The sequence below is a fragment of the Pagrus major genome, chromosome 15, assembly GCF_040436345.1.
Source record: "Pagrus major chromosome 15, Pma_NU_1.0".
Classification (NCBI taxonomy): domain Eukaryota; kingdom Metazoa; phylum Chordata; class Actinopteri; order Spariformes; family Sparidae; genus Pagrus; species Pagrus major.
This window is the reverse complement of record NC_133229.1, coordinates 31,722,808-31,736,723: the sequence shown is the minus strand read 5'-3', so window position 1 is coordinate 31,736,723 and position 13,916 is coordinate 31,722,808. Positions and strand designations below refer to the sequence as shown.

Genomic DNA, 13,916 nt, shown 5'->3' with positions numbered 1-13,916 from the left:
TTCTGTCTCCGTGTTGTTGTTGTTTTTTATAATTTTGTTTTTTTTATTATTTGATTAATCATAAAAAATAATCCTGAGTTACAGTCAGGACTTAAACCTGTGAGACAGAGAGCTCAGTGTGAAGAATGGGAGGGTTTCCTTGAGTCATTCCTGCGTCTGCAGAAGCCTGAAATTATCTCAACATAACATCTTGGAGGAGATTTAAAGGTCTTAAATCCAGTTATTACGGCTCCTGCTGGTTACTCAGTAATGTCGGGTTTCACTCAACAGGCTCTCTGCAATTTTCATTTCCTGTTTTTCTTCTTCTCTCCTAACTTTTACAGTTACACAACTTTCATCAGCCGTCAGAAAGAAGCAGTCACATATAGTGTTGTCAGAAACATGGATTAAAACCATTACTATCTGTGTTTTCATTGTTCTCTGTCCACATGCTGTCATCTCCTCCAGAAGTAAATATCACACAAACACAGACCTGCTAATATTTATCTTTTCATAAAAACCTGAAATGTTGCTCCCTCTGTAGTGGCAGTTTCCCCATGGTACTGGAGATGGATGATGGATGTATTTATTTTTTACATTTTTTTTTAAGGTGTCGGGACAACACTAGTCATTAATGTTCTTCCATCATCATCACAAAACATGTTCATCTGATTATCAGGCCCATATTCAGCTTTTTTCTGACTATCTGTGATTTTTCTGTCAGATTGTTAATAAATTAAACTCTTTTAAAAATGTGCTACTTTGGCTCTGATGCAGGTTTCTTTCACACAGTGTCCCGCTCACAACAACATCTGATTGGTTACACGTCACAATTAACAGCCTATAAACACTGAGTAATCTGAATCTGCAAAGTAACTAGTTACTAAATGTATCTAACTGTAGTGGAGAGGAAGTATAAAGTAGCAGAAAATGTAAATACTCAAGTACCTGAAAATTGTATTTAGGTTTATTTCATCACTGGTGGTTATAATGCTTTAGTTGAGTTGAATTTTTACTGTAAGTGAAAATCAGTTTTCAGTCTAATAATCTGTATTGGCCCTGATAAATCCACATCAGTTGACCTGTAGTCTGATCACCTCTCAGTAGTTTCAACTTAGATTATTGTTTTTACCGTCGCCTTTGTGCGCCAGTGAAGCTCAACACTTCAGGCAGATGTTTCAGATAGAAAGTCTAACAGAGCTGTGATGGGTGGATGATGTGCTTTGAGCCTCTGGTAAGATTTTAATGTGAAATACTTATTTTCACTGGAGCGAAGCTGCTGGAGCGAAGCTGCTGGAGTGAATCGTAAACAAACCCACACCTGACACCTTTGTGTCAGCAGCAGCACCACTCTGTGACTTCACTGCATGTTGTTGCTTCTTACTGAGGCGTCAAGGAGGTTCTGGTTGGAGGTCCACTGATCCTAGAAATCAACAAGACTGAAAACTGATATTTGGACTGATATTCATTTACAGTAAAGATTTAGATCCAGTGATGAAATGAACCAAAGTGCGATTTACTCCAGTTCTGTTCTTAAGTGCGGTTTACTCTGGACTCTCTCCTTTTCTGAAGTTGCCCAGGGTGAGAGGTGCCGGGCGGGTGTGGGGATACTCACAAGCCCCTGGCTGAGCGCTGCTGTGTTGGAGTTCTCCCCGAGGGACGAGAGGGTCGCCTCCATGCGACTGCAGGTCGCTGGGGGGAAGGCTCTGACTGTTGTTTGTGCGTATGCACCGGACAGCAGCTCAGAATACCCGGCCTTCTTGGAGTCCCTGGAGGGGGCTCCGACTGGGGACTCCATAGTTCTTCTGGGGGACTTTAACGCTCACGTGGGTGACGATGGGGACACTTGGAGGGGGGTGATTGGGAAGAACGGCCTGCCCGATCTGAACCCGAATGGGGTTTTGTTATTGTACTTCTGTGCTAGTCATGGATTGGCCATAACGAACACCATGTTCGAGCATAGGGTGGCTCATAAGTGTACCTGGTACCAGGCCACCTTAGGCCAAAGGTCGATGATAGACTTTGTGGTCGTATCGTCGGACCTGCGGCCGTATGTCTTGGATACTCGGGTGAAGAGAGGAGCAGAGCTGTCAACTGATTACCACCTGGTGGTGAGTTGGATCAGGTGGCAGGGGAGGCTGCCGGACAGACCTGGGAAACCCAAACGAGTAGTGAGGGTGAACTGGGAACATCTGGCGGAGGCCCTGGTCCGTCGGGTCTTCAACTCCCACCTCCGAACTTTTCGCTCATCCCGGGGGAGACTGGGGACATGGAAATCTGAGTGGACCATGTTCAGAGCCTCCATTGTAGAGGCGGCCACTAAGAGCTTTGGTCAGATGGTCATCGGTGCCAGTCGGGGCGGCGACCCAAGGATCCGTTGGTGGACACCGGCGGTGAAGGAAGCTGCCAAGCTGAAGAAGGAGGCCTTTCGGGCTTGGCTGGCCCAGGGGTCTCCTGAAACAGCAGACTGGTACCGGGAGGCCAGGAGGGCTGCAGCTTCAGTGGTCGCTGAAGCAAAAACCCAGGTGTGGGAGGAGTTCGGTGAGGCTATGGAGAAGGACTTTCGGTCGGCCTCAAGGAAGTTCTGGCAAACCATCCGGCGACTCAGAAAAGGGAAGCGGGCCTCAGCCCAGGCCTGCGGGCGGTGGAAAGAACACTTTGAGGACCTCCTGAACCCGGCTAACACGTCCTCTGTAACTGAGGCAGAGTCTGTGTGACGGTCACTGGAGTTTGCCCATCCAGTCTTCATGTGTTTTGTAGACTTGGAGAAGGCCTATGACCGGGTTCCATGGGGAGTACTGTGGGGGGTACTGAGGGAGTATAGGGTACCGGGGCTGTTGGTACAAGCTATCCGGTCCTTGTACGACCAAAGTGAGAGTTGTGTCCGTATACTCGGCACAAAGTCGAATACGTTTCCAGTGGGTGTTGGACTCCGCCAGGGCTGCCCCTTGTCTCTGATCCTGTTTGTGATCTTCATGGACGGGATCTCAAGGCGCAGCCATGGTGAGGAGAGTGTCCGGTATGGGAACATCAGAATTGCTGCTCCTTCGCGTTGAGAGGAGCCAGTTGAGGTGGTTCGGGCATCTGATCAGGATGCCTCCTGGGCGCTTCCCCTTGGAGGTTTTCTGGCCACGTCCAACTGGGAGGAGACCCCGGAGCAGACCCAGAACCCGGTGGAGAGATTACATATCTCATCTGGCCTGGGAACGCCTTGCGATCCTCCCGGAGGAGCTGGAAAGTGTTGCTGGGGAGAAGGAGGTCTGGAGCTCTCTACTGAGCCGGCTGCCACCGCGACCCGACCCCGGATAAGCGGAAGAAGATGAGATGAGATGAGATGAGATGTTCTTAAGTGCAATTTACTCCTGTACGGTTCTTAAGTGCGATTTACTCCTGTACGGTTCTTAAGTGCGATTTACTCCTGAACGGTTCTTAAGTGCAATTTACTCCTGTACGGTTCTTAAGTGCGATTTACTCCTGTACTGTTTGGGACACTGTGTATGAGAGAGTCCTGCATCACAGCTGAAGTATTGAATTTTTAAATGAGTTAATTTTATCTGCAATCTGATAGAAAAATCACAGGTAATCAGAACAATGCTGACTATGGGCCTGATACTGGGTCTGCTCCCAGTTCTTGTGTGCCGTGCTGGACACGCTGAGTAACACGTTGGGTTAAAGACGTGGGTGCAGTTGGTCACTGATGGTGACGTGTTGCTTCTGACCTGCAGTGTAAATGTTGTATCTCACCGTACAACCTTAGTCAGCAGCACTCGATGCACTTCAGTGAATAAACAGTACGGTGATAATGTTTCTCTAGCTGTGTTTCCATGAAGCATTCTAAACAATATCACATTAGACATTTTATGGAAACTGCAAAATTAGAAAAAACTTTGTCTAATTTGCTGAAAAGTTTGTTCACTTGGTGTTTTTTGTCTTCTGTGAATCAGTTAATTTTCAAAATGTTTGATGGAAGGGTCAGTGACAAATAAGGGTTTGCATTATGAGCAATTCAAAAATGTTTTAAAAAATTGTTTTAAAAGCTTGCATCAGGTTTGCTAAAATGTATATTTTGTATTTATGTTGGTTTCATGTAATTTGAAATAGCATTTGAACTATTTTTTACAAAAGGTAAGACTGATTGCCCCTGAAAATGTCAAGTGGTGTAACCACAACAAAGGAGAAATATTAAATATTTCTTTCCACCTAGAGTGTATGCAAGTGTACTTATGAAAACTTAATTTTAAAATATCACATGAAAATAGATTTTATTTGGATTATTTTAAATTAGAATTGTGTTTTTGTAATATAGAGCAGGACAAATGCTGAAAACACTGTTTTCTAAATAATATTTGACAAATTATGTATAAACTGTTAAAAAAATATCTTAATACATTGCAATAGAGATATTCCACATGAGTTTTCCTGTATATTATTATATTTTTATGAAAACTACTGGTTACACCAATTGACACAAACCAGTTACACCACCGGACTATGTTGCTTCTACAGTCAAAGGCCATTGTTTGTTGAAGAAACTGGCACTAAAAATCAAGCATGACAGTAAACAAGGTCAATTGAACTTTTTTTAATTATTTTTATAGAGTTCGTGTTTTTCTGTTTTAAGGCAACGTAGTTGGACAAAAGGGAGTCAACTGTCTCCTCTGGTCTCAGGGCAGAAGTTGTTTTGTAGGATTTTCCTCATGGCTGTTTAGTCTCATCTGGTCCCAGGGCAGAGACCATTGTTTCCCGCAATTTTGTCTGAGGGCAGGTGAATCCCTCCTGGTCTCAGGGAAGAAGTCGTATTTTTCGTATTTTTCGTATTTTCATTCTGCTACATTATGAAATTACATATATTGCACTATATATTGTTTAAAATTGTAAGTGAATGGAATACAAATATATATTAAAGCTAAACATTTAAAAAGTATCAAAGCCATGCAAAATAATGATTTTATCCTAACCTTCCAGAGCTTTGATAATAAAGTTGTGGATAAATCACCACTTCTTCCCGAGAAATATAACACGTAACACTTTAAAAGAGTTCCACATAGTAAGTTAGTTCATATTACATCTTTAATCAACATCATAAACTACTGATATTTGACAAAATCGGCCTCTAACCAAAAGCAATGTAATAAAAGTCAGATGGTGAAACCGGTTACACCATTCGACATTTCAATTCAAATTCAAATTTAACAGGCATTATGATGGACGCCTATGTAAGCACATGGCCTTGGTGTGAAGATTTCAAACACATTTTTTAAAATAAATACTTATTTTTACAATTATTATGAATGATAAATGTTTTCCTGGGGTCATACCATTTGACATGTAACCCTATTAGTTAACTATTAGAGTTACTACCCTCGTCATGCAGCAGTTAGGCTAATCAGGGGTCCTTCTCTGTGATATAATTTCCTGTCACATGGTCTTCTTGCACAAATTAACAAAATGGCTCCTTGAATGTTGGTTACACCACCTTGACACTTTAGGAAGTTGACTTTAGAGACACAATTCCCCAAATTAATTATAATATTCAGAACAATGGTGTTCCATGTATTTTATTCATTATTAAACAACACAAATGTAAGATTATGCCAAACTAGTTGATAGGGTGTTTTATTGAGAATTTCACCTTTTTTGAACAAGTTAAACTATTTGGTACAAAGTTTTTAAACTTCATTGACATTTTTGCCATTATCCCCTGAATATTCTCTGAAAATTGATTAAATCCAGAAATTTTAGATGAGGTCTTCAAAAAGAGAATGTATGCAAGTAATTTGTATGTTTATTTTCAAATTTTAACCTTTTTAAATTCAACTGAACCATAAGAACACAAAAAAAAATTGCGTCATGTCATTGACCCGGAAACAGAATTTCAGAATAAACTAGCAAACATTTAAATCACAAAACTTTTATTTTCTTTTATTTTTGCGAGCTTTCAAAAGTTTAAAATGATCTTGTCATGTTCCCTGAGCACACCTGGGTAGAGCTGAGGACTCCTGTCTGTCCTCTCAGCTCTACCCAGGTGTGCTCCAGCTTGATTGGGTAATAAGGTGCACCTGGTATGTCAGGAGTGGGAACTGTTGGCCTTCATGCCTCTCAGCCGGGGGTTTTGTGCTGCTGTTGTCTTTTTGTTAATCATAGTTTAGTGTCTTGGTTGTTTATTTGTGTCTGTGTTAATAAATCCTGTGGATTTGGTTTCTTCGACAGGTGCCATTTTGTGGTTAACAGTGTTTGTGTTTTCATCAGATTTGACTCTGTTGTTGTTGTTGTTGTTGTACTGATGGAATCACATTTTACTGATTTGTTGAGACAACATGGAGGAAGTGTTGAGTTTGTATGGACAGTAAATCAGACAACAGACTGAAGTCTGATGTGATATCAAACAAAGGAAACTAGAAGTAAAGTGTGTTTGTGAAAACTGAACATAGAAGAAGCCTCTCAGACTCTGTCCTTCTTCTGCAGGTCCGTCCTGACCCCTGACCCCTGACCCCTGACCCCGCTGGTTTCTGTTGGCTCCTCTGCTGCTGGTGATGATGAGGACGAGGAGGAGGAGGAGGAGCGCTGACAGCTCAGCTGCATGTGTTGACGTGTGAAAGGAGGGCAGAGGTCATCGCACCTGCAGCGCACACACACACACACACACACACACACACACACACACACACACACACACACACACACACACACACACACACACACACACACTGATCGTCCAGTAAAAGGCTCCCTGAGAACAGACCCAGAGGACTGAGGACATTGATTATCATCTGAATCAACGAAGGACATTAAACTTTGAGGATTTCTGGACTAAAACCTGGAAAACTAACTTTCTGGATCTTCTGTGATTTTTACTGAGATCTTTTATCACATTCTTGTAGTTGAAAGATTCAGAGAGTTGAAATTAGTTCAAGTTAAAGAACAACGTTTCTGTTGAGTCACGTGACGTTTCATTTTCATCTTATTGTGACTTCGCTCCGCCTCCTCTCGGCCCGAGGTCATGGATCTGCCTCCGTGGATACGAGAACGGACGTCAGGAAGTTGACTCCTGCAGGGAGTGAGGCCGAGAGACCGAGGACAAGACGGAGAGAGAGACATGTCGTGGAAGAGGAACTACTTTGCATCGGCCGGTGGTGGAGTTGGAGGCGGCGCTGGTGGCAGCAGCGGTGGAGTCGGAGGGATGCAGGGAATGTTGACGCCTCGCACCATGACGTCCATCGCTCCCAGTAAAGGGCTGAGCAACGAGCCGGGACAGAACAGCTGCTTCCTGAACAGCGCCCTGCAGGTACTCACTCACTCACTCACTCACTCACTCACTCACTCACTCACTCACTCACTCACTCACTCACTCACTCACTCACTCACCACTGTGCTGTGTGTTACAGTCCACTGTGCTGTGTGTTACAGTCCACTGTGCTGTGTGTTACAGTCCACTGTGATGCTACAGACACAAACATAAGCCTGCGTCTGCCTCATCGTGTCTAAAAGTCTCTATATCTTCACTGGGGAGGGAGTTTCTTCCTGAAGCTCAGTTTACGTTTGTACAAACGGCCGAGACGCAGAGAAACAGCTTCGTTTTACAAACGCACTCATTAATGCAGACGTCATCCGCTCAGCTCGATGGGGTAAAACTACACCGAGTGTCTCTCAGAGTGTTTATGCTGCTCAGCAGACTGACTGAAGCTCTTCAAGTCTTTGCCTTTGAGCCAGTCAGTCAGTCATCAACCGTCTGATGACTGTAATGAGCTGATGAGCCTGTTCCTCCTCCCAGACTGCTCATCATTTCTGAGTCATCAGCTCTTTAAGGCGGAGGCGCTGGTGTATTATTGTCTGAGTGTGACAGCAGTAATTACTGGTGTTTAAATGGAGGCTGACTCGTTAACCTGCAGGGCGGAGCTGCTGAGCTGAGCAGGAAACACTCATTACAGGTTTAACTGAGGCTCAGCAACACACACAACACACACCTGAGGTCAGAGGTCACAGCACACACACATCAGCTGTGGTCTCCAGAGCTTTTTAATAATTTCATTATTATCTCACTGATTTGAAAACTCAGTCTGTTTTTTAATGCTCCTGGTTCCATAGTCGTGCTATGTGGGTCCAGGTGAAGTCTGAACAAGTGAATTGAGTCTTTTGCGGAAGATGGTGAATGACTCTGCTGTCCTCACGTTGGTCGGGAGTTCGTTCATTCCACTACAGCTGGCCCACTACAGCTGGCCCACTACAGCTGGCCCACTACAGCTGGCTCACTACAGCTGGCCCACTACAGCTGGACCACTACAGCTGGCCCACTACAGCTGGCTCACTACAGCTGGCCCACTACAGCTGGCTCACTACAGCTGGACCACTACAGCTGGCCCACTACAGCTGGCCCACTACAGCTGGCCCACTACAGCTGGACCACTACAGCTGGCCCACTACAGCTGGCCCACTACAGCTGGCCCACTACAGCTGGACCACTACAGCTGGCCCACTACAGCTGGCCCACTACAGCTGGCCCACTACAGCTGGACCACATGTGGTCATTGAATCCATCTCGTTGTTCTCATCTGTTAAAATATTCAGTGATGGTGAAAACTGAACAACTACTTCAGTTTTTAATTCGGTCAAGTTGGAGAAGAATAAAATAAAATAACAGGAATGTAACTCTGCAGCTGTCAGTGATGTGATCCTTCACTGTGAGTCTACCTGAGGAAGTCTGCTGCCCTGCAGGACCAGAACCTCCTGCTGAGCCCACTGCACCGTGAACTCACTCACACACACACACACACACACGTAAACCTTCTCCAGCACCACCTGACCGCCTCCAGCTGCTCTGTCTGTCTGTCCGTCTGAACTGGTCAAACCGAAGTGATGAAGAGCGTCGAGGCGGCTGACCGGAGGATTCTTCAGGCTGTCGGAGGCTCAGCAGCTCCGACAGGTGATGAAGACAAAGTGAAGAGGAAGAACATCACAGTAACAAGCAGCTGTTCACACACCTTCATCCTCCTCATCCTCCTGGGGCTCAGGACCTCCAACTTTCTAAGAACAAACATCCGTCTGTTCATCATTAAAGCACTAAATCTCATCTGTCCTCAGCATTGCTGAACGCACCTCCTTCAGATATTTAAAAAATGAGTTCAGATCCTCCCCGTGGCTCCGGCTGCTACACCAGATGTGTCTGAGTCTCAGTTCTGATCCAGTCTGTCGTCTTTTCTCAGAGTGGCCTTAAATGAACCATCAGAGAGTGATTGTGAAATATGAACCGTCTCTTCACGCAGCCACTGTGACAGAAACATGAAGTGGACTGTGATGCAGCTCTTTCTGCAGCAGGTTTCAGGACCTGCCATGATTAATTGAGTAATTGATTACTTTATATGAGACCACATTACAACGAGGCGATCTATCAGTAATTTACACACAACGCTGTCAGTAACCACATGTCGCCACCTTTAGTGGACCCGGCTCGCTGTCCGGATGCTGACAGAGCGCTACAGACTGGTGGCGTGCGGATGCTCCCCGCCGTGACCCATAATGGTCACAACGCGCTCCAGGAGCAGAAGGAGCTCACTGCAGGATTTCCGCAGGTTTGACTTTAAACTGTGCCGCAAGGTCCGGCTCACATAGAGACAGCTGGTGAAATGAGTCCAGTCCCAGTGTGGCAGGAGAGTTCAGGTTCTTAACTAAATATTAACGATGATAAAAGATGCAGAAATGATGATAAACTTCCTGGATGTGTTTTGATTCTGCTCAAGCCTGTTTAAGTCCATGTGGACCAGGAAGAAGAGTGAGTTCTGATCGGCTGCAGCAGGTCAGTTGAGGTCATTTCTTGCATTTCGTTCATATTTAACTTGATCCTAAAATGAATCATAACCTGCAGATTATGATTTAATTGATTTCAGCTGTGACTGACATCAGTAAAGTGGATGTAGAAGCTGATCAATAGATGGTTTGAATAAAGAACCGGTTCAGTTCTTGTGCTTTGTGATGAAGCTGTAAAGCAGCTCTGTTACCTGAGCCACCTGCTGGACGCTGCAGCTCCGTCCTGCAGGAACATATTGGAGCCGGTGGGGGGGACAGGAAGGAGAAAACAAACACACCCAAAGTGCTGACACGCCAGTATGATTCACAGCTCGCAGCCCCGACACTCTCCGGCCAGGACCAGAAACAAGAGCTCATGAAGAGAATCGGTTCAGAGTGATTTCATCTCTTGCTCTTTAAATGTCTGACTTTACTCACTTTTTAACAAAATATATAAATTCATATATTTTTTATTGTCGTTCTGATTTCAGCTCAGATTTTTGATTTGTTTTAAGATGATACCTGATAATAAGTGATCAGACTGACAGCTTCACATCTCCTCACCTGTAGTTTAAACTCACCTGAGGAGAGAGAGGCTCAGGTGAAGTGAACAAAGATGGAGGATTGATATCAGCAGCTCTGATCACATTGTTGCGGTCAGACTCTCTTCCTCCATCCTCCGTCCATCACAGACGTGTTGTCTTCATCTGAAACATGTTGGAGTCTCTAGTCTTCACTGATTGGCTCCTCACAGGCGAAGCAGTTTGACGTCGTGAACCTCCTTCGTCGTCTTTGTTGTTTTCTTTTTCGCCGTCTTCTTTTTTTTCCGTCATCCTCTCCTCCTCAGTCTTTGGCTATTTCATCGTCATCATCTTCTTCTTCATCTCCGTCTTCTTCTCCGTCTTGTTTTTCATCTTTTTTCAGTGTCATTGTCTTTTTTTTTTTTGATACTTTTTATTTAGTATTTTCAGAAATGAACAAGTTGACAACAGACTGTCAAGACAATAAAACAAAAACAAAAACATGGGGGCACCTCAGTTGAAAGACCTATATATAATGTCCAGTGACTTTACTTGATTAGTGTGTAGTGTCCTCAATTGTTTTGATAAAAGCAGTCCATTTCTCCCATTTCCTGGAGAAGGTTGCTCCTCTAGATCGGAGAGAGAAAGTCATCTTTTCCATTAAACACATTTCCTTCACTTTGTCCATCCATTGGTTAATGCTTGGAGGTTCTGTTTTATACCAGCATTTTGTTATAACTTTTTTACAAGCCATCAACAGTATTTTACACAGATACCAGTCATTTTTAAGAACCACATTTTCATTTAGGACACAGAAATAGAGGACCGTCACATTGTTAGGGATTGTGTATCCCAGGATCTTTGTCACAGTAGTACATACATGATCCCAGAAGGTTTGAATTTTTGGGCATAGCCAAAATATATGGGAATGATCAGCGTTCATGTTTCCGCACTGCCTCCAGCACTGTTCTTGTGATTGAGAGAATTTGCTTTTTATAAGAGGTGTAATGAAAAAACGAATCAGGTTCTTCCAGCCAAATATTCTCCACTTCTTTGAACTTGTAGATGAATGCTGTGCACTCCACATAGAACGCCATTCCTCCTCTGATATTTCTATATTTAGTTCTTTCTCCCATTTTGCTTTAATGTATCCTGTGTTGATCCCATTCTGTTTCTGAAGGCCTTGATATATTTTAGATATTATTTTTTTATTCTTCTTTTTATAGGCTTCAGTTAGAGTATCTATCACTGTATTGCCCTCTCTGGACAATGTTGGTTTGATTCTTTTATCGAAAAAATCTCTAATTTGCAGGTAACGAAAAAAATCTTTGTTTTCCAGCCCAAATTCTTTTTGTAACTCACTGAAACTTTTTAAGAGCCCTCTATGAGTTATTGTGCATACTGCTGTGATGCCTCTGTCCCACCATCGCCTGAATCCAGCATCACTGATTCCTGGTTCGAATCTGGGATCTAGAGCAGGCCAAATTAATAATTTGATGTCTCCCTCCATATTGTATTCTTTTACCATCATGTTCCATATTGTCAATGTTTGTTTAATAATTTCATTTTTGCTTTGTCGAGCCAATTTGTTTCCCATGTCCCCTAATATTGCCTGAATCTGGAAACCTTCCATCTGGGCCTCTATGTCTTTCCATCTTGCCTGATATAGAGGGCAGCATGTAGAAACCAGGAACTTTACTTGAGCTGCGTAAAAGTATTGTTTCAGATTAGGCAAGGACAGCCCCCCCTCTTCTTTTGGTAATTGAAGTGTCTTATACCTGACCCTCGGTCTCTTACCGGCCCAGATAAATCTAGAAATAAGTGTATCCCACTGTCTGAATTGTGATTCTGGAATCATCTGTGGGATGGATTGGAAAAGATATAACAGTCTCGGTACCACATTTATTTTTATTACCTCGATTCGTGTCTCAAAGTCCATGTTAAAAGCAGACCACCGCCCGATATCTGTCTTGATATTATTGTTAATGTTTTTATAATTAATTTCAAATGTTTTAATGTGGTCTCTAGCCAATACCACACCCAGGTATTTAATTACTTTCGAATTCCATTTTATTTTATATTTTTCTCTAATTTCTCGGCCTGGGGAATAATTTAGTGTAAGAATTTGTGTTTTTGTTATGTTTAATTTATAGCCAGAGTATTTGCCGTAATCTTCTAATATCGACATCAAATTAGGAAATGTTCTATCTGGGTCTTGAAGAGCCACAATAACATCATCAGCGAAGAGCCCTATCCGATGCTCCTGCTGTCCTATATGGATTCCTTTTAGGTTGTTACTTTGTCTGATCAATTGTGCCAGCGGCTCAATAAATATAGCAAACAAGGTAGGGCTAAAACAACATCCTTGGCGAGTTCCTCGCTGTAAAATAAATCTGTCAGTTAGGTGTCCATTAATTTTTATCCTCGCTGTTGGTTCTTGGTAGAGGCCTTGGATACATTGTATAATTTGTTCATGAATCCCTAGTCTTCCCAAAACTTGATACAGAAACCTCCAATTGACACAGTCAAAGGCCTTTTCTGCGTCGAGGCTCACTAGTACTGCTCTCAGGCCTTGTCTTTGGATCTGATCTATCATGTGCAGAATACGTCTGATGTTATCCTGAGTCTGCCTACCTGTAATAAAACCTGACTGATCTTCGTCTATCAAGTCAGACATAAAATTTTCAAATCTTTTGGAAATTATTGAAGTAAAAATTTTATAATCCACATTTAGGATTGAAATAGGTCTATAGGATTCGCAAAGTTCTTTATTTTTACCTTGCTTTGGAATAACTGAGATTATGGCCTCTTTCCAAGAGGGAGGCAGTTTGCCCTCTGTCAGTGTCTGGTTGAAGGAATTCAGAAGTAGCGGGGATAATTCCTCCCTAAATGTTTTATACCACTCGCTGGGGAATCCGTCACTACCTGGCGTTTTGTTTGATTTTAATCTACTAATTGCGGCATCTAGTTCTTTTTTTGTGATGCTGGAAATTAATTTTTTATTTTGCTCTTTTCCAATAGCAGGCAAGTCCAAGGAATCAAGGAATTCTTTCATTTCACACTCTCTTTTTGCTGTGGGTTGGGTGTATAGGTTTTCATAGTAATCTTTAAAAACACTTTCTATTTCTTCAGGCTCAAACAGCAATTGTTTCGTAACAGGGTCTCTAATCTTATGTATTGTGTGAGAAGCTTGCTGGACCTTAAGTCTTCTTGCCAGATATTTAGTTGCCTTAGATCCAGATTCATAATAGGTCTGTTTAATGAATCTTAGTTTTTTCTCGACCTCTTGACTTAGGATGTCATCTATCTGCCGTCTCACATTGATTATTTGTTGTAAAGCCGGATCGTCTTTTTTATTTTTATGTTGCTGTTCCAGTATTATTAATTGTTTAACCAATTTCTTATAGTCTTCCTCTCTAGTCTTTTTTTGGTAAGCTGCCCTCGCTATTAACCTCCCTCTCATTACAGCTTTTACCGTATCCCAAAGTATGGTAGGATCCACAGGGCTGTCTAGGTTGTCCTCAATGCAGCATTTAATTTCTTTCTTAACCTCCTCCTGTGTTTTCTGGTTATTCAGCATACCCACATTTAATCTCCAGAGTGTATTTTTATTTCTCCTAGTTAGATGGATATTGA

At 42.9% G+C, this 13,916-nt stretch overlaps 1 protein-coding gene across 4 annotated transcripts in view; it reads left to right on the top strand.

Annotated features, from left to right (window-relative positions):
• Positions 1–13,916, top strand: part of LOC141009126 (ubiquitin carboxyl-terminal hydrolase 54-like) — a 52,297-nt gene that overhangs the window by 10,891 nt on the left and 27,490 nt on the right. For all 4 annotated transcript variants that reach the window (XM_073481560.1, XM_073481559.1, XM_073481558.1 and 1 more), the window contains exon 2: positions 6,445–7,264. In XM_073481560.1, the coding sequence (XP_073337661.1) occupies positions 7,076–7,264 (189 nt within the window). In that variant the 5' untranslated portion in view covers positions 6,445–7,075. The remainder of the gene's footprint in view (positions 1–6,444; positions 7,265–13,916) is intronic.